The sequence below is a fragment of the Vulpes vulpes genome, chromosome 9, assembly GCF_048418805.1.
Source record: "Vulpes vulpes isolate BD-2025 chromosome 9, VulVul3, whole genome shotgun sequence".
Lineage (NCBI taxonomy): Eukaryota > Metazoa > Chordata > Mammalia > Carnivora > Canidae > Vulpes > Vulpes vulpes.
The window spans coordinates 11,671,205-11,695,995 of record NC_132788.1 but is presented as its reverse complement, the minus strand read 5'-3'; the positions used below and the strand labels follow the sequence as shown (position 1 = coordinate 11,695,995).

Here is a 24,791-nt window from a genome sequence, read left to right as displayed (position 1 = left end):
TGAACTATGGTTGCTGGGTATGTTCACTTCCTTCCCATTTATTCCTATTCTGAAGAGGCTTTTTGTAAACTCGTAGGGCTCTATAGTCTGGGTGTCTGCTTTAAGAACTTTCTTATCACACCATTACCTACAAAGGGCGCTGTTTACCAACTCCACAAAAATGAAAAGTGTACCTGAAAATATTTTTCAGACTGACTCATTCTTGAATGTCTGAAACTTTCATTGTTTTTTTGTTTGTTTAATTGGCTTAGAATGTAGGATTGAAATTAGAAAATAACATAAACTAAACCTAAAATAGATTTTCCTCAGCAAAGTATTTTTGTTTTTCATTTTTGTGGATAGGTCACCAGTCTACCATTCCCTCATCATTATTATCATTTCCTTTTTTCTTTTTAAATGAGAATGTTATTATTGTTTCTTCTTCCTGATTGTGAAATAATATAGATGCCAAAGTTATAAAACAGTCCAAGGAAGTAAGAAGTCAAATTTGTAAGACACCTTAATTCCACCACCAGAGAAAACCATTTTTTTAAAAAGATCTTATTTATTTGAGAGACAGAGAGTGAGAACTCAAGTGGGGATAGGGACAGAGGGAGGGAAATCTTCAAGCAGACTCCCCACTGAGTACAAAACATGATATGGGGCTTGATCCCAGGGCCCTGAGGTCACAACCTGAGCCGAAATCAGATGCTTAACTGACTGAGCCCACCCAGGCACCCAGAGATAACCATTTTTAACTATTCTATGTATATATTTTCAGACATATGTGTATCATACAAAAATATGATCATACTGTTTAGCTGTATATTTTCTTCACTTGGTGTCATATCTTGTCTCCAAGGTAATGCATCTGGATCTGCTTCATCTTTTTGTATGTCTCCATAATATTCCACTGTATTGCTATGCTATAATGTACACAACTGAGTCCTCAGGAAATCTTGTCTGTCTTATGGGCACATTTACACTGCCTCAGCTTCTCCTAGCATCCCATGTGCAGGTATGCATCTCATGACCTTGGCTTTCAGTGACAGATGTTTTAGATATTAAAAATGTAATTGTGGGGTGCCTGGGTGGCTCAGTCAGCTAACTGTCTGACTTTACCTCAAATCATGATCCCAGAGTCCTGGGACTAAGCCCCAGATAGGGCTCCACACTCAGGAGACAGTCTTCTTGTCTCTCTCCCTCTTTCTCTGCACCCCACCTCCAGCTCATGGTCACTCTCTCCCTCAAATAAATAAATAAAATCTTTTTTAAAAAGATATTATGATAAAACAAATAAGAGGGTATTTGCATGCTGCAGCCTGGATGAACCTTGAAGACATTATGCTAATTAAAATATGCCAAAAGACAGATAATGCATGTCTCCACTTAGATTGGGCACCTAGAGTAGTCAAATTCATAGAGAAAGAATGAATGGTTGTTGTGGGCTGGGGAAGAGGAGAAGATGGGGAATTGTTTAATGGGAACAGAATTTCAGTTTTGCAAAATGAAAAGAGTTCTGGGGATTGGTTGCACAACAATGCAGATGTACTTACTATTATTCAACTGCACACTTAAAAATGGTTAAGATGATAAATGTTATATACCACAAAAAAGTTTTTTTTTAAATGAGAGGATATTTAAATATGCCTTTATACATTTTATTGTAACTTTTAACTTATTCGTTATATAAACACATCGTTACCCAGGGATTTCAGTTATCTAGAAGATAATAAAAAGCCAGAACAATGCTATAAAGCTCCTGAACTTCATGTATCATTGAGGCCCTCCAAGCTTACCGAGAGTCTCTTTATTCTGAGTTTATAAGCAATCCTACCAAACTTTAGTTACCTGATTTCTTAATTAGCAAAATGTCTGAATCAGAAATGTGGGAAGAGGTGCAAACAGATACAGGCAGGAAGTCAACAGTAGAAGGAAGGAAAGGCAAAATGTCTGATCCCATGAAAAGAGCCTCCATCCGAAGGAAAAAAAAAAAAAGCATATTTAACTATTGAAGCCACATACCATCCTGCAATCAAATGATATAGATGCAAATATCTCAATACATGCAATAGCATCACTCAACAAATATTTCTTCATCATCAGTTGAGTGCCAAGAATCCACTGGGTCACAAAAGTGTTGACAGTGACAGCAATAGTGTCTAGAAAGGGAGGATTATGTCACTTACAGTCTATTTACAAAGATAAAAGACCATGTAATGCAATGACAGTTGATCAAAGATTGGGTACTTTTAGGGGTAAGCTTCAGTTATCTAGAAACTGTATTTCTTAGAATGTTTCATGCTCCCCAACAGCCCTGCATCCAAATGAGACCCTCATTTAATGATCATATATTGATTAGTGTCTTTATTTATGCTGATTTCAACCTTGTAAACAAGCCATTTGTTAAGCATGTTATTCACCAAGCAACAGGTGTGCACATTCTGACGGCATATTTGCTGGTTTTAAACATTTGCAATAACTTGATTTTAACCACCGTGTTTTCTTGACTATAGCTCTATTTTATTTGGGTATTTGTGCCAATAGCCACAGTTCATACGTTTGGGCTATAGAAAAAGCTGACACAGGACAGAAAACATAATGTTGGTTTTACCATCACTACATGGTAGTTAATTTAGAGGTCTTCCTCTCTTTCTAGAGATGTTGCAAATTGTGAAAATCATCTAGATGGCATCTATGAGTTTATTTACCACATGAAGATTCAGAAATAAAATTTGTGATTTTAGCAACTTTATTCAATTGTAGAGATAAAAAAATTTTTTAAAAATAGTAGAGATAAAGACTCGAGAAGAAATGTGCCCACGCAGAATCCTTGGTTGCTGTAGTCTCTGATGGGACCTATTTTTCTTTGGAGAAAAAGTATTAAAATTTTGAAGGCCTGAAAGTTAAACATTATTTGGGACATTACTGGCTTTGCTTGTTCCCTGGTGCAGAATGTTTCTGCAAACAAGACGGTGCTTGCAGGAGGCCAGATGATACTGTCAGCACTGCTGTGATTTTCATATTCATCCATTAAAATACACATTCCAAAATCCATTAAAATACACATTCAGACTCCCAGAGTTAATGACTTTTGCCATACCTGAATGTGACTGAATATCAACACTGTAGAAAGACTACACACAGCACACGTCCCTGCTGCAGCCATGAACCCTAGCTACCAACACCTTATCAAAGGACAGCTGCGAAATTGTGTAGATGTGTGTGGACGCGTGTGTGTCTGTGTGTGTATAATTCCTTTGAGTTTGCCAGAATGGCTAAACCTTTTTTTTTTTTTTTAGGGTTTTCTAAATACGACTGCACATTTGAAAAGATGTCATGTAAAAGCCAAAGCACTGCATTTCTTACCAGGATATGATACTGATTACATCTCTGTCTTAAGAAAACTAATTTAAATATGCTTTTGTTGTTCTTTCTGTAGTCTTCTTTCCAAAACTAACAATGAGGCAAGCTATCTAGATGCTTGCTCTGTTGATCCAAGTTGGAGAATCAAACTCTAGTTTAGCAACAACAAACAATATCTTTAATATTAAGAGCGGAGCAAAGCAAATACTAGGGAAGTGTGAAAACACATTCATCTTCAGAGAGCCCCAGAAGATTTCTGATGTTTAACATTTAGAAATTTAGTGACCGGACCCCAATTGCTTTGAATTCTAAATTGTTATTTTTGCCTACTTTTCCTTTAATTCTAAAACTTAATTTCCTAATTCATAAAAAAAAACTCCATTTTTCGTATTCTTTTGCATTCTTCCAAAACAGATACCACCATTGTGCAAAGTCTCCCTTCTTCCGATCTAAAATAAGAGTACGGAATGAAGTCTGTCCTCTGACCCATTATTTCCACCTTATCTTTGCCTTTTCAGCTCACTGTGCTTTAGGGCTCCTGCCTTTACCTTCTCGTAGGCCCTTATATCTGTAACACTACACTGTGCCAGCTACAGCATTGTGTTTTCCCAGTGCCAATCCTAAGGACTCTGAGTAATTCTCCTGTGGCTTTCTTGTCCACCTGCTCCTATGATTTTTATTTACTTGGCATTAGCCATCTGAATGAGAAGAAAAATTCAGTCAATCATCAAAATGTCTAAAATATCCAAATGTTTGTTTTTCCAGAGACATAGCTTACACTTTCTTATTTATTTTTGTGTGGTGTCTCACTCCAGCTGTCAGCATCACATTTATATGCTTATCTCCCCATAGTCTGTTTTCAGTGCCATGAAGCATTGTATTATTCCTGACGTGTGCCCAGTTTCATTTTTAACCTCCTTTTGTTGCTTTAATGGTAGTTACACATCTCACGTAGTTAGGTAAATTGTGCCTACCAACCTTATGTACCTAGTTCGCTGTAATCAATCATTTCATATGGTCAATATTTATTGAACATCTACTATTTGCGACTGCAGCCCCACTGCTATGTAGGAGTATCCTGTCCTTTGAGATTTCAAACTACTTGAAATTCTTTGAATACCATCTCAAATCCATGGGAAATCCAAATTCTGCCCAAGATTTCTGCAAATTCCCTGGGGCCTGCATTCTCTTGATAGAGTCCCCTTCTGATTTCCTGGACTTGCTGAAGACTGAATCTCACCCACATCTCAATTTCCACAATTATTCTTCCACTCATGAACCAGAGCAGGACAGCGTGCTGCTTGCCCACTTTTCCCAGGATCAAGCAGTTTTACAGAACAAATTTTATTGAAGATTCAGAGACAAGAGGACTTCAATCATATTTATAATGTGCTGTTTCTTCTGCTGGAGGCGGGGTGGGAGAATTTGTTACATTTCCCTTTATACCTTTCCATATATAGGGGCCCTCACCCCCCACCACTCAGGTACATCTTGAGGGCTTTGTTTTATAATCCAACAAGCCCAGGTGTCATGGGACACAGCTAAGGAAAATTTCCCCCGCCACCGCCCAGGGAAGAATTGCTCCCTTCCTCCCCTGCCCTGTGAACTGTCCTCCCCTAGGAACAGAGAGATGAGTAAAATGTGACTTCCTATGAGAAGCTTTGTTAGATGATGGAGAAACAAATAATTACAATGCAATTAGATGGGTGTTATAAGAGCAGTTATGCACAAAATAGATGAGAGAGCAAGTAACTACCTAGAGGATTTAGGAAGGTAGTCTTCTGGAAAGAGGTAACCTTTGAACTGTTCCAGAATGAGCACAACTTAGCCAAGCAGAGTCAGGGGTATTGAGAAGTGGGCATTCAGGCCACAGAAGGACCATGTGGAAAATCCCAGGAATGCAAGAGAGAGCTCGGGGTGACCAGTGGCCTCCGAGGCTGGGGAAATAGGGGAGACCAGAATACAAAGAGCCTTGTACGTCATGCTGATGAGTTTAGACTTGACACTGCCAGCCCTAAGGAATGAACAAACAATTTTAATCAGGGAAGTGACATAATACAATTTGGGAAATTTATTTATGGTTGAAAATTAATCCTAAAAAGAAATACTGTTTTCTTATTTCATAAATACCACAGGCATAAGTGTAATAGTTTTCCAGAGGAGTCTCAGTTTCTGTTTAATGCTGAATAGGTAAAGCTGATTCTCAAAGTGTGGTCTGGGGAACTCCTGTGGCCCTATGTCCTGGGCTCTTTGTTGCAAATGCGGATTCCAGGCACTCAGAACTATACTCTAGGCCTGGGATCCTAGAAAAATTAAGACTTCTAACGGCTCCAGATAATCTTTGTATACTCACAGTTGAGAACCACTATCCTAACTTTCAGTTGGGATATTGTGAAACTAAATAGATTTTTCTTAATCACAATTTGATTTGAACTGGTGCTATCGAAGAAGTACCTTCATGGTAACAAATGCAACAAAAACATTCCAAACATTTCTATGGTTTATTTTAAAAAGCAAACTCAGGATATCAGATTCTCTCCTTATCCTTTAGAGAGATTTTATGTTTGTGATTTGTTGGCTTATGTCCCGCCCCAATCAAAGCGTTAATTAGACAGCTTTTACTGTCCTTCACTTTAGGGAGAAGATAATTTCAGGAATAGAGCCCCAGCCCAATTCAGCCATAAAGAGTTATTCTCCCTGATGTGGGCACAGGTGAGACAAAGCCCACAGGTTTGTGAGCCCCACCTCTCCAATCCTCCAGGGCAGTGGGCAGGGGAACTAGCATGTATGATGGCACGTATACTTGTAAGTTTGCTGGTCTCCCTAAAATGTAGTTGGCATCTTTGCACAAGAGAAAAGGAGAGATTCTGAGCTCTAGATAAAATCTGGGCAGATGAACCCTGGAGGCCTCTTGCAGTCTTAAAATCCTATGATTTAGAACAGCAGAGCCTGTTGGTCCCTTACCACTAGCAAGTGGTAGGTCAGGCAACCTCTAGGATTGACCTTCTCTGGCAGAGAATCAGCCAAAGGTTTCTTCATCAAACGATTCAATCATTTTTCTTTAAAATTTTCCCTTGTTTATTCTTACTGCATTTTTTTTTTCCTACTGGGAAGTCAAAGCTAGATTGGTGATTTTCCAAATGGGAGAAAAACATCAGTGACAATGAACTTAGAATGTTTTTTAGATTGAGAAAACAATAAATTACTAGACTTCAAATGTAAAGTTAACAGGAAATTTTCTGGTTTTGAGATGAACTTTCTTTTTCATTGTGAATTTTTAACAAAGTAAAAAAAAATACGGATAGTAACATAATAATTAATAATAGCAAAATACTTGTAATATTAAAGACTTGGAACAAAAACAAAGTCCCCCCCCCAGCTGAACCTCCCCCACAGTCCCCTCCGAGGAGGCAACCACTATTAAGTCTTCCAACTATTTCTTCTACTTATTTACTGTCACATTCTAAAGAACAGACGTATAGAGTTATTTTAAAACTGTCTATTGACTTGTAGCACAGGTGGTGAGGACACTTCTGTGACCTACAACCTTCCTTTTCCTCAAATTTTCCCAATATGCTTAGATCAAAACTTCAGGTGAAATTAGCAGTATATGATTTTGGAAATTGTGTTCATTGCTAAGCCACTGCTTTTCAGGTTCGTAAACTTTCTTGGACAAACTTTTGTTTTTCCTGAACTTTTAAATTTTTCTACTGTCACACTTGTCAGACAGTTTTCTTGGTGTCCTCCCTACCAGGGGCTGCCACCCCCTGGCTCCAGTCTGAGTTATTTATACTCTGATCATCCTGAGATAATCATTTCGAGTTAGATCCTCGCTCTTAGATGCTAGGTCTTCCTGTTTCTTGACCTAGTTCCTTTTTTATTTTTTTATTAATTTTTTTTTCAGTGGAGCACATCCTCTAGTACTTAACCACAAAAGTATGCCAGGATGGTAATATTTTTGCTTCATTATGTACCTGAAAATAATCTGTGTCTCCTCAAATTTAATGTATCGTTTGGTGAGTATAAAAGTCTACATTGAAAATCCATTTCCCCCAGAATTCTGAAGGCCTCATGCCATATCTCCCTCATGGTATTACTGTTGACATATCCAATGCTGTTTTGATTCCAAGATCTTTGTATGTAACTGTTTATTCTTGTTGTTTCCCTCTAGAATCTTCTCTGTTGTCCCCAGTGTTCTGGAATGCTTTGACAATGTGCCTCAGATGTGTGTGTTTGTAAGAGAGGGACATTCAGTGGGCCCTATCGATCCAAATATTCATTTTCTTCACTGAAAAAAATCATTTCTTATGTGATTTCTTTGATCATTTCCTCTAATTTTCTCTTGTTGACCTTTTTGAAACTCCATTTGGTCAGATACTGGACATTCTGGATTGATCCTCAAAACTTCTGAGCTTTTTTTCCCTCATTGTACACCTCTTTTCCTTTTGCCCTATTTTCTGAGATTTCTGAATTTCTCTTTTTATCATTTCCATCAAATGTTTCATTTTAGTTGGACCCCTGTATTATTTATTACTACCTAATTGATCATCCCCAAATCTTTCAGTTTAAAATGGCAAACATTGATCATCTCATACATTTTTTGGAGGCTAAGGAGTCTGGGAGCAGCTAAGTTGGGTGGTACTGTCTCCAGGTCCCTCATGGGGTTCAAAGCTGTAGGCTGGGGCAATAGGCATCTAAGTCTTGACAGAGGTGAAACACTAGCCTGCAAGATAGCTCATTCACAGATTTGTTACCAGAGGCCTCAGTTCCTTAATACACATACCTCTTCATAAGGCTCCCTGACTTGACCTGGCAATTGCTTCCTCAAAGCAATAACCCAAGACAGTGCAGATATTGCAATGCTATTTTATGACTCTCAGAAGTGTATGGCATCATATTTGTCCTATTGGTCAAACAGACTAACCCTGGTTCAATATGGGATGAGAGGGCAGCCCAGGTGGCTCAGCGGGTTAGCGCCACCTTCAGCCCAGGCCCTGATCCTGGACACCCGGGATTGAGTCCCATGTCGAGCTTCCCACAGGGAGCCTGCTTCTCCCTCTGCCTATGTCTCTGCCTCTCTCTCTCTGTGTGTGTGTCTCTCATGAATAAATAAAATCTTTAAAAAAAAATATGGGATGAGACTACAAAAGAGCATGGCTGCCAAGAGGAGGGATCACTGGGGGCCATGATGGAGGCTAGCTACCACAGCTCTGTATTCTAATTTTTATTGTTTTTCTTTTTTCTTTCTCCTCTGTGTGTACCGACCCTTTTGGAATGGCCTCTATTGGGTGTACTTCATGATCCCAATCCAAATAATGTGAAAATGGTCTTTCTTGGCTCACCCTCCCATCATGCACAGGAGCCAAATTCTAAAGCACCACAGTTGGCTTCTAGACTCAATCCAGCTATGTGATGCCTCAGTCCCTCCCACTGCTTTGTGTTGTCATTGCATTTTGCTCACCAGGAATGTTTGTCTTATCTAACTTTTATCTTTGAGTTTATCTTTTTTATTTTCTGGTTTTGTGTCTTATCTTTTACTGGAACAGAGGTATGTGTCAAAGTATTTATAAATGTACCTGTCCAGTTGGCATAAAGCTGGCCATTCAGCTTCCAACAATTGACAATTTTCATCTGTTTTTGTCCGTTTACCTGTTTTTCTTGTCTAATGCGTTGGTATTATTTTGTATTCTTTATTTATCATCTTATTCTGGTTTTCATACACACACACACACACACACACACACACACACACAAAGAGGAGACATTGAAAAGTATTTAAATAACCCTCTTTCTGGATGAACTTTCACATACATAAGTGAACCTGTTTTTTTTTCTCCTTATTATTAAGAATAATATTGTTACGCAAGTAGTGTCCAGATTTTCAAATAGTATCAGATCAGAGTCTTCCCAAAAACCCAAAGAAGGTTTTTGGAAAACTGGCCTGGTCTTATGGGTGACCTTCAACTTCTTGTGTTCCTTTTGGATGACTTTTAGGCTCATAGATAGAAAATGGATTTTTCCTTGAGATGTCTCATATTTTTGTGATACAGTGTGAGGTTTCTGGAAACTTCTAGCAACTCTCCCAGAACCCAAAGCTGAAAAATGTAAAATTCTTATATTCGCTTTTTAGATTTGCTCTTGACGATTGGCATAATTAGCCAAGTAACAGCTCCTGGAAGTGGTGAAAGGCCTGGGATCATCTCCCATGTGGACAAGAGCTAAGGGTTCCTTCTCCAGACTTTCTCCGTCTGAAGTGGCATCCCTGGAGAGATCAATGAGAACTCTGACATGCCTGGTTTGACTGTGCTTCTTCACTAGTTGTGAAATGAAAAAGGAATAGATGAGTTTTATATACAAGCTACTTTTTTAAACAAGTAATGGTATCAAAGATATTTTCTGAAAGACCTCATCATGCATAGGCAAACCAGGCAGGCAAGTAAAGTGGCCCCTTCTGCCCCAATATGTGTCTTATCTGTCAGCCTGGAGTTCAAATTTTCTACCACTTGTGACATTTATGGAAGAAGTGTGTGTGTGTGTGTGTGTGTGTGTGTGTGTGCGTGTGCTAAAAGGCATTCATTGGTAAAAATTGTGTCAGTTACAGGGTGTATTTTTAAAAATTAATTCACTAGTGTGGACTACGCTATATGAGATTAGCTTGCTGACACCGCTCAGAGAGAAAATTGTGCAGCAGTAGGTCACTAAGCAGATAGTGGCTGACCAGAAGGGATGTGAGTGGAAAAGAGGAGACAGTTATAACTAGTTCAGTGCTTCCCAAAGTCACACCTATGTTGGGCAATATAGACTTCCACTGACCAAGGGAAATGAGAAAAGTAAAAACAGTGTAGATACTACTTATGAAGTAAGATGCACTTTAAAGGAGCATCCTGTAGACTGTGAGCATTCACTTGCTTCCTTTATAGTCTTTTAAATTGTTTTTTCCTTGGGGCATCTGGGTGGCTGAGTCAGGTAAGTGCTCGACTCTTGGTTTCAGCTGGGGTCATGATCAGGGTTGTAATTGGGGTTATGAGATCGAGCCCTGAGTCAGGCTGCACGCTCAGTGTGGAGTGAGCTAAGACTCTCTCTGATTCTCCCTTTGTGGACAAAAGTTTGCACTTTCTCTCTCAAATAGAAAAGTCTTTAAAAAAATTAACTTGCTATTTCTTATGGAATGATAAGAGTAGATGATAAATTTGCTGTGGGCTCAGGAGTAGGAGGATAGATTTGCTTGTGTTTAAAGATAGTCATTGCCTTGACATATCAAAATATAAATAAAACAATCCAATGTTAGTCTCCATTAATTTTTTAAATTTTGCTGCCCTGTGAAGTCTGAAACATAAGTAACTTTTAAATTAGACAATCTTCTGCATTCTTCCAACCTACAATTTGCATTACCTGCACCCTCCCCACCAACAATGCTTTGAGTGAAGGACGGTGGGAGGAAGGAGAGGAATATAAGGGAGGGAGAAGGGAGAGATTTCTGTGTGCCATTCTGAAGCAGAGCATCTCTTGCAGGAGCTCTGAACTGATCTCTTCTCCCATTTCTATTTTAATTGTTTTAACTTTTCTTTATTTAGAGAGAGAGAGAGAAAGAGAAAGAGCATGAGTGGACGAGGAGGGGCAGAGGCTGAGCGCAGAGCCCTGTATGGGGCTTGACTTCACAACCCTGAGATCATGACCTGGGCAGAAATCAAGAATCAGATTCTTAACCAACTGAGCCACCCAGGTGCCCCTCTATCTTAATTTTTTAATGTAACTTTTATATTGCCACAGAAAAAAAATATGATTAAGATAAATTACATCAGGGTTCAACAAGCTTTTTCTGTAAAGGGTCTGAGAGGAAATATTTCAGGTTCTGTGGGCTAGGAGGCAACATCAATGATATCGTGCCGATGCCTACAGAGCAAGGGAGGAAACACATACAGGTGTTTTTGTTAGCAAAATATAAAACTTTATTTATAGACACTGACATTTGGAGTTCATATAATTTTCACGTTACAAAATATTATTTTTCTTTTTATTTTTTCCAACTATTTGAAAATATAAAAACCATTCCTAGCTCAAAAGCAGTATAAAAACAGACAGGAGACTGGACTTGGCCTGTGAGCTGCGGTACACCAACTCTTGATTTATGCTGCAGATTTCATGAACTACCATGTCATGTTTATCACTGGGATTTTACATCCCATTGTTGGGGGCACAGTGACAGAGTGAGGGGAAGAGATCCATCTGAGTGGATTTCCGCCCCCCCCCCCCCATGCTTCAGTAGCCTACCAAGCCAGCCAATAATTAAATAGAGCATAGTGGTTGAGAATATGGCTCTGGGTCAAACCACCTGGCTTCATATCCCCCAGCTCCATTTGTAACTACCTCTAGCCCTTGATATCCAGTTTCTAAGCTATAAGATAGGGCTGATACTGGTACCTACCTCACAGAATTGTTTATCAGGTGCAAAGGAGGTAGCACACAAGGCAGAGAGTCTGAGCAATGCCATTTGTTGTCGCTGCTCAAAAAATGTTAACTACTGAAATCATCATAGGACTGAGAGAAGTTCATTTCCTCTACTGCCTCCTTATCATGGCATCCTTGAGAGTCCATTAATCTTAGGTGGATGGCGAAGACCTCTGGGTCCTACTGGACTCGAAACCTTTTAGGGCCAGAAAAAACCAAACACACCTGGAGTTAATGATTACAGATCTAAATCCCAGGCACTGCCTTACAGGAGATGGATGAAACTTTCTTACCGGATTTATTCCCAAATGTACCAGAGACCTCTGATTGCCACCTTCTTTGTCAGAGCCAGTAATCTGCATGCTTGCTGCCGTCCAGAAAAACAAAAACGGGTGGCTGATTTAGATGTCTAGACTAGTAATGTCTCTCTGGACAGGGGTTGAAAGATAGGAAGTGGCAGCTCCAGTGAGATTTCTGTGATATCCAAGTGTGATGACAGCGGCTCTTGGGCGGGGAAGAAGGGGCCACCGCGAGAGCAGCGCACGGGTGTCCTTCTCCTTTACTGGAGGGCCTGCTGCCAAGGCTCATGGTCAGTTGCTTAAGGCCGACGCAGGATGGAGGGGCCCTGTGAAGAGCAGCTCATGGAGTCTGTCTGGCTCAGTAAGCCACACTCGGTCAGCTCTTTTCACACACAAAAACTTTCGCCTCAGGCTATTGGCTGGGCAAAGGATCAATAATCATAATGCAGAATCAACAGACCTGCTCAGTAGAGTGTTAACCAGCTTTGGACGCTGCCAACTTCCCCTTACACTAAACCAGGCTGGGCTGGGCATGGGGGAGGGGGGGCTGGGGGGCAGACAGGGAAGGCCACTTCTGTTCCACCAGAATGCACGTGTGATGGCCGTGCGGGGCTCTGAGGGTAGGAAGAGGAGACGTCCAAGATTATTTGGAAATTATTTCCTGGCCTGTTAATGACCAAGAAGAATGTATGTGCACAATCAGATTCTTGATTTAAGAGTAAAAAGATAAATGTGTGCTGCCTGCCAGTGCAGGGAGGAACTGTGAGACATTGTTTCTATTTGCAGTCCAGAAAACGTAGTAAGCCTTCAATTCATGGGCATTTAAGTAACAATATTAAGCTAATACATTAGTAAGTGCCCACACTGTTGATAGCCCACAGGAACAACTGTAGGGGAGGAAAAAGTTCTCCTTGACCTCTCAGGGTCCCTGACTAGGTGGAAAAATTAAACTGACAAAGACAGATTAACAGGAGAAAAGAATGCAAATTTAATTAAAGTTTTACATGCACATAAGAGCCTTCACAAAAGAATGAAGATCCAAAGGTGACCAGAGCAGGAAGCTTTATACCTTTTAGATGAAGAAGCAATACATTTGGTTTTGTTTTTTTAAAGATTTTATTTATTTATTCATGAGAGACATAGAGAGAGAGGCAGGGACACAGGCAGAGGGAGGAGAAGCAGGCTCCATGCAGGGAGCCCGATGTGGGACACGATCCCTGGACTCCGGGATCAGGCCCTGAGCTGAAGGCAGCCGCTCAACTGCTGAGCCACCCAGGCGTCCCAGAAGCAATAAATTTGTGAAGAATTAACAAGACACGGGGTTTGGGCTAGAGATAGCAAATGGTGAAGAGGTGATGAAGAGGATAAGGTTTATTCAGAGTTCTCTGATGTCATCTCTGGACTAATGAGAATCTTGCCTTTACACAGAAAGGGGGAGCCTTTTCTGCATTTACTGCTTCTTCATTGCTTCCAATTCAAAATAATTTTTATCTCAGAGAGGCATATTTGGGGTGACATATTCTGGTTTCCTTTTTTTTATTTTTTTTTAAATTTTTATTTATTTATGATAGTCACAGAGAAAGAGAGGCAGAGACACAGGCAGAGGGAGAAGCAGGCTCCATGCACCGGGAGCCCGACGTGGGATTCGATCCCGGGTCTCCAGGATCGTGCCCTGGGCCAAAGGCAGGCGCCAAACTGCTGCGCCACCCAGGAATCCCCATATTCTGGTTTCCTTCACAACCCTCAGTAAGCATGCTATGTACTCATCTAAGTGCTTTACCAGTATTAACTCACTTGACCCATTTTACAGATATGGAAAATGAGGCACTAGAAAGCACCTAAAGTTATACACATGACTTGGCAGAGGTGGATGTAGACTCAGGAAGTCTGCCCCGGAACCAAGATCCTTAACCCTTATGCCACATTGCTGGGAAGAGAAGGCAATGTGTGGGCGATTTATGGGTGATCCAAGGGCAGAATGGGAGCTGAGATAAAGAGATGAGTGTGAGAGGCAGCTGATCAGACCTCCCAGGAAGTGCTTGTCGCCTTTGTAAAATACACTTGATTTCACACCTTCCAAGTATCAAGGACCATTGGGGTTTCCAACCAATATTGTATTAAACAAGTAAAACAAATTATATCCATGTTCATGTATGAATAATATCAACTAACATGCTCAGTATACTCTAAGAATACTATTAACAAATACTATTTAATTCATTTGTAGTTTAACAAAAATGCTTTTCAATCTCTTACTGTTGCTGTTAGGATCAGGACCATTGGTTTGGCATTGGACAAACGACTTCAGGAAGCAATGTCTGGGAAGGTGGTGGCCAGACGGGACTGATGCTAGGAAGGATCAAATAGTAGCGTGTGTGTCCTTCAGCCTAGGATATTATAGCAAGAAAAGGGAGAAAGGCGACCCCCGTTGACTGAGTTTTTTACTGAATGCAGGGCACTCTGCAAGCTTCTTATTGGCAGCATCTCAAATCCTCTTCACAGAAACACTGCAGGATAGAGCTTAATATCCTCCTTTATGGAAGGGGTAACTTGCAAGGATTAAGTAAATTGTCCAAAGCTCCAGTTCACAGCTAGCACATTTGGGAACAGATCCTATGTAGATCTGGCCTAAGAACTATTATTTCTGGACTTCTACACCCATTAAGATTTTTTACTATCACAGTTTATTTTGCATTTTAAGTGGGTTGTGCAAAGAAATGTGTGTGACTTTTAAAGGAAGCATTCTCACAAGTATTTAATATGCAAAAGTGCTAAAACAACATTTAATCTTGGATCACATCCTGTTGTACTAATGGTTGGCAGGGTGAGAAAACCCATAAAATCATTATTAAGAGCTTTCTGCTCATGACAAATGATTTCTTACTTCACTAAAAAATATGGAAACTAAGAGGTGCTTTATTATTGGAAGAGGAAAAGTCATAAAATGGTTGCTTAAGAAATATCTATCAGTTATGCTTTCTTAATGGTTAGAAGCATTTGGCCAAACTGGTTTTTAAGTGATTTAGCATTTGAATAGAAAGTGATGGGTTGTGTTCTAGTCTACCATGGAATAACATTCCCTGGTGGTTCAAAAGTGGGTGCAAAAAGTGGATCAAGCTCAATGATAATGAAAACATAGCCACTGTATCTTTTAGCCAAATAATCTATTCGAATTATTCATACACATTTGCAAATTTTAAAATTAATTCAGGAAAAACAGCTTAATTAAGAGAAATGAATATCTTGAGTCTGAGGCTATTGCCATTACCATCCAAAGAAGTGAAGTGCCTAATTTCCATGGCCTTGTGAAGAGCTCTCAGATGTATCACATGGGAGCACTTGCTTCTAAAGCAGCAGTTGAACAAAAGCCAGAGAGTGGCTCTGATATAATTTTGAGTTTATTCAATCAAGTAGAGCATCCACATGTTAGTAAAATTATCACATACTCTGAAGTCCTAGCCAGTCCAAGTTTGCAAATATATAGGCAGGAGAAGCCTTGTCATTTTAACTGTAAGTTAAAGCTGGAACAGTTTTGGAGTATTTCTGTTAACCCAAGCATAGAATCAGCTGTGGACCTGGCTCTGGAGTCTTGTCAATAATGCTGACCACCTGCATGTGGGTGACATTGTGGATGAATAGATAGACAGTAGTTCCTCTCTCAATGACTCTCCTTTTGAGTGACTACTGGACTGACTGGCACTCTCCATACTTGCTATATAAAAGATCGGTCAATGCCCACTGACACTGCCCACCTGAGACCCACGGGCTTCTTCTTAGTACACTGGCATATGCCTACTCCACTGATGGAGTTTTACGATTGCCAGGAGTTAGTTGTTTCTGCCAGTTGTACTTATTATAGTAACAAAGTGATTTCATTAATCACTAATAACAAATTGGTTAAATACAAATGCATAAGATTTGTGTTTCTGTGACAACTTGGTTGGAAGGTTTGATAAAAAAAATTGATAGAAAAACTGCTATTCAATTAAGTATGGGTGAGAAAACATTTAAGAAGTTAGAGAAAAACGTGGTTGAATATCAAGAAGGACTATGTACTCGGATTGTTCCATAAGCATCTTTCAGCATTTGGCCCGTTTCAAAGAAACCAGAAGTTGAAATTGTCAATGGCGCACAATGGTCAATGATCTTACTTAGCAAGAATGATGTCACAGAGTTCCAAGAGCAGACGTTCCCAAAGAAAAGACCCTATTTTGTAAGATTGAAGAAGTGGCATACATGTATACATTTTAAGTTATAAAATGTCTAAAACATTCATCTCTCTGTGTGTTCATTTGTTTTTGATTACTTGCTTTAACTAACTTTTTTCAGTTAACCAACAGCTGGTTTTGAACCATCAAATACAGCTTTTATCTTAATGTAAAGACGATGAAGCCAAATAACAAAAGCTCAGCATGTTACCCCTAAGGTTCCAAGACCCAAACTGAAGGACAGTAATATAAAAAATCAGGAACCATAGTTCTGATGACCAAAAAGGGGGAGCAAGGTCACTGTGGGTGATGATGGGAAGCCAAACCCTAGGGCAACAGGGAACTCAAGGGAACAATATGGTCACACACAGAAAGCCCCACATCCAAGCCCTGAATGCCACCCATGGGAGTCCTAAGGATTCTTTCTTGGAACCATGAGAGCAACTGGTTGAGATCAAACTTCATGTATTGGTTACAGGTAAAAGCATTGATTGAGACCAAGTCCGGGTCTGAAATGAAAGATTTGCTGGAAATTAAACAGGTTTCCATTCACTAATGGTCATCAAGAATCTTGTATAAAACTGCAGATCTAACTTTAAAACTAGTAACCTAAGTGACTGCATCAATGTTGACTTTTTAGGTTCAGGAATGATGTTTCAAATGGATAAGAACATCCCCTTGTTTTGGGGAGATGCACCCACAGGCATTAGCGGTGAAGTATCATGGTGTCAACAGTCTACTTTTCAAAGGTTTGGCAAAAACACATGTGTGTGTATTTGTGTTAGAGGGAGGGAAAGAGAGAGAGAGACAGACAGACAGACAGACAGTAACAGGTGGCATACCTAGATGAGAAGATATAAGGGTTCATTGCACTGTTTTTCAACTCAGAGGGCTTAAAACTTTCCAAAAAATATTTTTCATTCCAAGCAACTAACAAGTAATTAGCCTTGTGTTATTTTAACATATATTAACATGTGTTAAATATGTTAATATATTTACATTAATAATTTTATATTTATATATTATTTGTATATTAATTATTTAAGTTAATAATTAATAGCCAAGGCTTCTAGTTTCCTTTTTTTTTTTTGCCTCTTCAACCACAGTTGTGCATAATTCATGTCTAGAGAAAATATCTCAGTCACGGCAGCGCAACAGTAGTCATATAATTCATATATCTTGAAATTCCAGGTCCAAATTGGATGTTAACAAATTACCAGTTTTCCACCTACCCATGGATCCATTTAATCAATCCACAAGCATTTGTCCAGGATATCTTCTACATCAGGGTAACTGATGTGAATTCCTTCCCTCCTAGGCCTTACGGGCACCCAGGGAAAATATACATTAATCATTAAATAGCAAATTGGTTAAATACAAATGCACTTGTGTAACTACAAGTGGTCCATGGGAGCAAATAAGAAGGAGGACCTCGGGATCCCTGGGTGGCGCAGCGGTTTGGTGCCTGCCTTTGGCCCAGGGCGCCATCCTGGAGACCCGGGATCGAATCCCACGTCGGGCTCCCGGTGCATGGAGCCTGCTTCTCCCTCTGCCTGTGTCTCTGCCGCTCTCTCTCTCTCTGTGACTATAATACATAAATAATAAATAAAAATTTTTAAAAAAATTTTAAAAAAAAAGGAGGACCTCATCTCATCTGGGGGCAAACACAACTTGTTCAAGCTAACATTGAAAGATTTCTAGTAACGTATAGCTTCTACTGCAAGAAATAAAATAAGGCCTGTCTCATGATCTCCATGTACCTTCTCAGAGGTTAAAGGATTGGTAATTTGCCTTCTCTTCTCTGTGGTCCAGAGAATTCTCAGAAAGTGCTGTGTTGTATCCGGGACACAAAAGAGTCAGAGATGCCCCTTGTCCACTTGAGCCCACCACGACCACGTGAACTCAAACATTGGGTCCTGGCGCAGGTGGCACTTCCTTGCCCAATATCCGGTGCCTTGGGTGTAGGACTCAGACTCCTTTCTGAGGCTCTGTTACCCCCTCCAAATGCTGTGTGGGAGAGGCATGCTTGCCCCTCCAACTCTTGGGACCAACCATCAGCAGGTGCTTAAACCAGAAACAAAAGCCAGGGCTCTTGTCTTCAGACCGCTTTTGTTTCAGCTCAGTGACAAAAGCATCCCTAAAGTGAAGGGCACAAAAGCCTGGCTACTTGTTTGGAATGACGGGAAAAAAGACATGGCAAACAAAAAACAGATGTGCAAATTAGTGTGTCAAATGATCTAGTGTTCAGAAACATTTAGAGAATTAGCTCTATCTTGCAGACCCAGACTTTAGGTGCTAGTTTAGAGCAGTGGAATCAGAATCACCCAGAAGGCCTATTAAAACAGAATACTGAGACAACCCCCGCCCCAGGATTTCTGATTCAGGGGATCTGGGGTGGGACCGATAATTTGCATTTCTGACAAGTTTACAGGTGTTGCAGATGCTCCTGGTCCGGGGACCCCCACTTTGACAACTATTGCTTTTGTAGAGTTTATGTAAATATGTGATTGAAATGAACATAAGAGTTTAAAAATTTAGAAAGACAAAGTTAAATCATTATGTCAAGGTGTGACTTAATGATCCCAAACATCTGGGAGGAACATCAGAAAAATTTAGTCTTCTAAAAAATACCAAATATCCAACCCTTGGGGATAACAGAGATTTTCCTTTTCAGTCAGTCACTTTCCATTGCTATAAATTGTGAGGTGTATGTAAATGTGGTGTCTGAAAATTACTCTACACTTCCCTTCCTTGAAGGGCAGCATAGCCTACTGCTCCAGGCTCAGGAAATATATTTAACGAAAGATGATTTTGCTTGAGTATTTCATTTCAATTGAACAAATAAATAGAGCCCACCACTTTGGAAATATCTGAGGCAATTTCTTCTTTTATTTTTCCTACCAACCAGCCAGCACAGGTCCTAGACTTGCCCTGCCTTTGCTGTCAATTAATAGTCTTTTCCTGTGGAAAGCAAACTCATTCTCCGTTAATATTAACCTGAAGAAAAAAATTAAAAAGATGGATACATAAACACAGAACGTGTGTCAAAACACATTTTCAATTCAGTATTTTAAACTATTTTTTTGTTCCTCTGCTGGCAGAGACATTTTTAAAAATCAGCCTGTTTTGGAGTTGACCTAAGCATAGGTTCTAGAATGTATCAAGTAACTGCTTAGATGGGATAAGAGTTCCCCAGCTCACAACTACATTTTTGTTTTGTTTTGGTTTTGCTTTATACTAAGAACATTTTGATACGTCAGTGAATTAATTTGTTCTCCTTAGAGACACATAGTGGGTTATTGATCATCTTTTCTCGATCTTGAACATCATTGCAGGAAAAGAAAACCTACGAATCACCTATAGAGGATCTGACCAGTTAATACACACATATGTGTGTGTGTATAATATATATATAATATATATATATGTATTATGTTAAATGTAAGAAATGTGCCAACATCAGACCACTTTCCATTCACCAGTTACGGCGCTTTCATCTGGCACAGCTCTACATTATTCTGAGAAAAAGGAAAGTTGGCTTCATCGTTTCCATAAATGACTTAAAATTCCCAAATATAATAAAAATGACATACACTCACCCGACAGCTCTATATGCGTCTTCTCATTTCTTGGCTCCATTTCTCTCGCTATATCGCCCCAGCCTAGCCTGGCTCCTATGAATGGTGCTTAATGCTCAAAGAACAGAAAAGTGCATTTGCTTTTGCCCCGTCAGCCAAGATCTGTGAAGCTGTTTTTTAAACAAAACTCTTTCTTTTTTTTCCCTTTTCCTAGGGCTGTGTCTGTAAAGACAAAGGCCAGTGCTTCTGTGACGGGCTGGAAGGGGAGAAGGTAAGCCCCAACCCCTATCCTTGCAGTTTTCCCCTCTGTAGAGCTCATCCAGGACTTTGCTCTTCTTTCCTTCGTATTGGAAAGCCCCACAGTGTGTTATTCTATTCCCCAAATCCAATTTTAAAGAAACTGTACATAAACCTTAACCAGAGAAAAGGGGAGGGGGTAAGATAGATAGATGATAGATAGATAGATAGATAGATAGATAGATAGATAGAAAAATAAATAAATTTAAAGAAAGCCTTCTGGAACCTTTCAGACAACTTGTGTAAATATTGTCCATTAAAATGTAGCTCTTCACTGGGTGTTATGCTATATGTTGGCAAATTGAACTCCAATAAAAAATTTTTTTAAAAAATAAAAAATAAAAAAAATGTAGCTCTTTGGGTTTGCAAATAAAAAGGAATGAGTTAGCAAAAAAAGAAAGAAAGAAAAGAAAGGAAAGGAAAGAAAGAAAGGAAAAAGAAAGGAAAGAAAGAAAGAAGAAAAGAAAGAAGGGAAAGAAAGAAAGAAAAAAGAAAAGAAAGAACGAATGAAAAAGAAAGAAAAAAGAAAAGAAAAAAGGAAAGAAAGAAAGAAAAAAGAAAAGAAAAGAAAGAAGGGAAAGAGAAAGAAAAAAGAAAAGAAAGAACAAATGAAAAAGAAAAGAAAAAAGGAAAGAAAGAAAGAAAAAAAGGAAAGAAAGGAAAAAGGAAAAAAAGAAAGAAAGAAAAAAAAAAAAAAGAAAGAAAGAAAGAAAAGGAGCCTGTAAGAATGCCTCTATACGGGATCCCTGGGTGGCTCAGCTGTTGAGCATCTGCCTTAGGCCCAGGGCGTGATCCTGGGGTCTGAGGATCGAGTCCCGCACGGGGCTCCCTGCGTGGAGCCTGCTTCTCCCTCTGCCTGTGTCTCTCATATAAATAAAATAAATAAATAAAGTCTCAAATAAAATCTCAAAAAAAAAAAAAAAAAGAATGCCTCTATAGGATGAATGTTGGTTAAACACGAGGGAGCTGCTGGACCCGTTGAGCCCCGCGGGCTTGCAGGCCTGCGGCTCCGGCGCGCCCCCTGGCGGCGGCATCCGGCGAGCGCGCCTGGCGAGGCCGCCGGCAGCCCCGGGCCGCGCAGGGCTCCCCCGCTTTCCGCAGGCGCGCAGGGCTCCCCCGCTTTGCGCAGGCTCGCTCTGCGCCGCCCCGCCGGGAGCCCCGGGCCCCGCGGGCGCCGGCCCCGGTCCCCGAGAGAAACCCGCGGAGGATCGGGCGCCGGTGAAAGGGGCCGTCGCCCCGCGAATGCAGGTGTCGTGTGAAAGCGGAGCGGTGGGCGCTCCTCGCCTCGGCCCTGCCCGGGTGGGGAAGTTTCGTAGGAAGCCGGGGCCTTCCGGAGAGCGGGGCCAGCCCGTAGCTCCATTGCAGAACCCCAGAAAGAAAAGAAAGCCGCGAAATCTCATTAATTCGCTCCATTAACTTGCAATTTGTGATAATTAAGACGGAGGCCGAACTAAAGTTTTTCCCTTTGTCAGAGCCTTTTGTCAGGGACACTAATGAATTGCTCAACAGTACTGGAGGGCGACGAAAAATATTTTTGGAAAAGGTATTTTTAGCTCTTCAGATAGAATAAATTCCATATAACTTATATACTAACCGTAACGATTGTTCTATTTAGTTTAAATTATCCGGTAACTAATGCATACTTTGATTTAGGATTTTTCCCTAAAGCCCTGGATGTAGTCTATTCAGATCCGTGTTGGGAAAGCTGGAATTCGTTTTTGTGCTCAAGAGTTCGAGTCCCTAAAAAAATAAAATAAAAAGAATTCGAGTCCCTACTATGTGCACGATGCTGCTCTAGGTGATGTGAGAGTAACTGAGTATTGAGAGCACCGTAGCAAATTCTTTGCTTTCTCTTTTTTCTTTTTTTGGTTTCTCTTTTTTATGGAAGGTGTGTGCACACAGCATTAGGAAATCACGACTTGATCTCTTTCTCTGTTTAAAACTTTAATTTGCTGATTGTGCAATTAAATCGACGGAATCAACCAGCGACCTTTACTATTAAGAGTAATCCCAGGATCCACGTTCACCGGAGAATTTTTTGTTGGCAGAAGCGTGTCACTCATTGGGCCTAAATTATTTTCTCGCGCTCGTTACTAGGGGCTTTCTCGAAATATCACCTAACTCTTTCTAAAAACCGATTTAGCCCGCCCTTTTGGTTATGCTGCTCTTGATATCTCCTGCATCTCCTACACAAATAACAGATTGGATTACTAATTCCTGTATAATCAAGAAAGGGCTAACACTGATAGCCTGCATGTTGTTCTTTTCAAGCTGCATAGCAATTCTGCACACTCCCCAAACACATTCCTGGGCCTTGGCCTCACTCTCTCTCCATCCCCAAGCAAACACAGGGCACTCATCTCAACTTTCTAACTGGGCTTCCCCCACCCGCCCTCCACCTCAGTCCTGGATTCCTTCTCTCTCTTAATCTCTGCTCTGTGTAGCTCCACCACTGGGGGGGGGGGGGGGGGGGGGAGTAGTTCCTACAAGACCAAAGGCAAACTTTGGTCAAACTTTCAAGCCCATAGACAAACACTGACAGCTGGTAGCTTTCCGTTTACTGTTATCCTTACTGTTGAGTGCCGATTTTGTTGATCTGAGGGGGAAAAAAAATGTCAAGTGTCACTATTAAGTTGTAAAGAAAAGAAAGCAATGGTTGTGGACAGGGCTGGACAGTGCTATTCTCTGTGTTTTTTATCCTGTGTTGGTGTTCAACAGGGGGAAAGAGGCTTTCCTGGACCTGCTGGTTTTCCTGGCCAGAAGGGATTCCCAGGTCCCGAAGGCTTGCCTGGACCACAGGGACCCAAGGTATGTCGGTTTATAAGCTTTGGAACATCCCCAATTCACCTAACCTTCCTTATGCCTACCGTTGGGCTGCCAGGATCCTGGAGAGAATTCTGCATCTCAGCCAGTTGGTAGGCGCCATGCAAATTCCTGCTCTCCAGTCTTAGCCAGGTCCTCAGAAGTGCATTTTATCTCAAGATGACTCAAGTGCTCATCATCTTGAAGTTCCCTACTCAACGTCCTCCTCCTCCTCCTCGATCCACACAGTTTCTATACCTGCATCTGCATCTGTCCCTTCTCCTCTTTCATCTTGCATGAAAGGATGAATTCTCTTGGCCTTCCATTCAGGACCTGTCCATTCCTCCACTTGTCCCTGGTCCCTGGGATTCCCACTAGAACCATACCTCTTGATCATTCCTTTCTTTTTGATTAGCTTTTCTGTGTCAGCCCTCAAGCATCCAGATGTCCCCCATACTAATAGAAAATGTCCTCTAGATATTTTGGGTCCTATAAGCAAAGAATTGCCATCCTTTCCCTGTCTTCTCTTTCTCTGTCAAGATTTAAAAAACAAACAAAGGAACCAACCAGGCTAACCATAGTTCATCTCCTATTCACTCCTCAGCCAGCCATAATTTGCCTTTGGTCCCTGAAAACACTCCTGCAGAAACCACCCATGACTTTTGTGTCCTTATCTGACCTGGACCCTTCTGCCTTGTTTCCAACCCTGTGGATGACTCTCTGCTCCTTGAAAAACTTGTCTTTCTTTGTGTCTGGGATCCTCCTTCCTTGGATTCCCCTCTTTTGTCACCCCCTTCTCTTCTTTCATGGGTTCCTCTTTCTCAACTCATCACACATTTTTATCCTAAAGTCTGTGATAAAACAAAGGGCTTTGTTTAAACAAATAGCCTAGAGGATTTGCTAAAGAACTGCATAACCGCTAGATCTGCTGATGGCTCTTTCCTGCTGTGGACGTTAGCTAGACTTAAGCCTGGGCTCTCATGCACTCACGTGGTTGTTCCCCTGACTGCTGGCCTCCAGCAAGCCATGAACTAACTAATAAGCTATGAAAGATCATTGTAATTGATCCCCACAGAGTCCTTTTAAATTTCATAAATGCGTGGAATACTTACGTAGTCATCAAAGGCAACATTTACTGCAAATTTATTCTGTGCCAGGTATTGGGACATTTACTCCTGACTCTATGCCATCTACTCTTCGCATTGATCCCAGAAATCATGACTATGGTGACTCAGTCTCTTTATTGTAGGGATGAGGAAACCAACACTCAGAGTGCTTCGGTTAAAGGTGGCAAAATCGGAGTTCAAGTCTGGTTTTATAGGATGCCAGAATCAAACTCCCATAACTAAAGAAACTAAGCCCACGCCTACAGTTTCTAAGTAAACAAGCAAAATGTTGTGGTTTTCCAGAAATTCTACCATTTTGTGTCTTTCTGATTCATTTTGTGCATTGTTTCCCATTTCTCTTTCTTCTGACCCTAATTTTGAAAAAAAAAAATCAGATTCTAGATATTTAGTGTCTGAATTAGACCCATTCAGTGTCTGACCATCCCCACTGCCTTCCTCCAGGGTGTGGCCTAGGATGTTCCTCTATTTCACTAACAAAATGAATTGGCTACTTCAACTCTGGACTGGGATCAGCCTCATGCCAACTCTTTCCTTTCTGTTTTGTTCTCTGCCCCCACTCCCTTGTTATATCGGCATTCCTTTAGAGAAGCCAACAATCAATTAAAATAATAATTTTAAACATATGGGGTTTACGATGGGTAAACACGATTCCATAAAGTTAATCGAGAAAATCTGGGTGCCATGTTG

General features: G+C 40.6%; 1 protein-coding gene and 1 long non-coding RNA gene across 2 annotated transcripts in view; one reads left to right on the top strand and one right to left on the bottom strand.

Moving 5' to 3' along the window:
* COL4A3 (collagen type IV alpha 3 chain) overlaps window positions 1-24,791 on the top strand; it is a 130,813-nt gene that overhangs the window by 41,087 nt on the left and 64,935 nt on the right. The window contains exons 2-3 of the mRNA XM_072719344.1: window positions 20,093-20,149; window positions 22,894-22,983. Coding sequence (XP_072575445.1) covers window positions 20,093-20,149; window positions 22,894-22,983 — 147 coding nt within the window. The remainder of the gene's footprint in view (window positions 1-20,092; window positions 20,150-22,893; window positions 22,984-24,791) is intronic.
* LOC140594047 (uncharacterized) lies at window positions 11,595-12,419 on the bottom strand. The gene is made up of 2 exons (XR_011994576.1): window positions 12,087-12,419; window positions 11,595-11,989 (listed from the first exon to the last, which is right to left on the bottom strand). It is a non-coding gene; the product is annotated as an uncharacterized lncRNA (long non-coding RNA).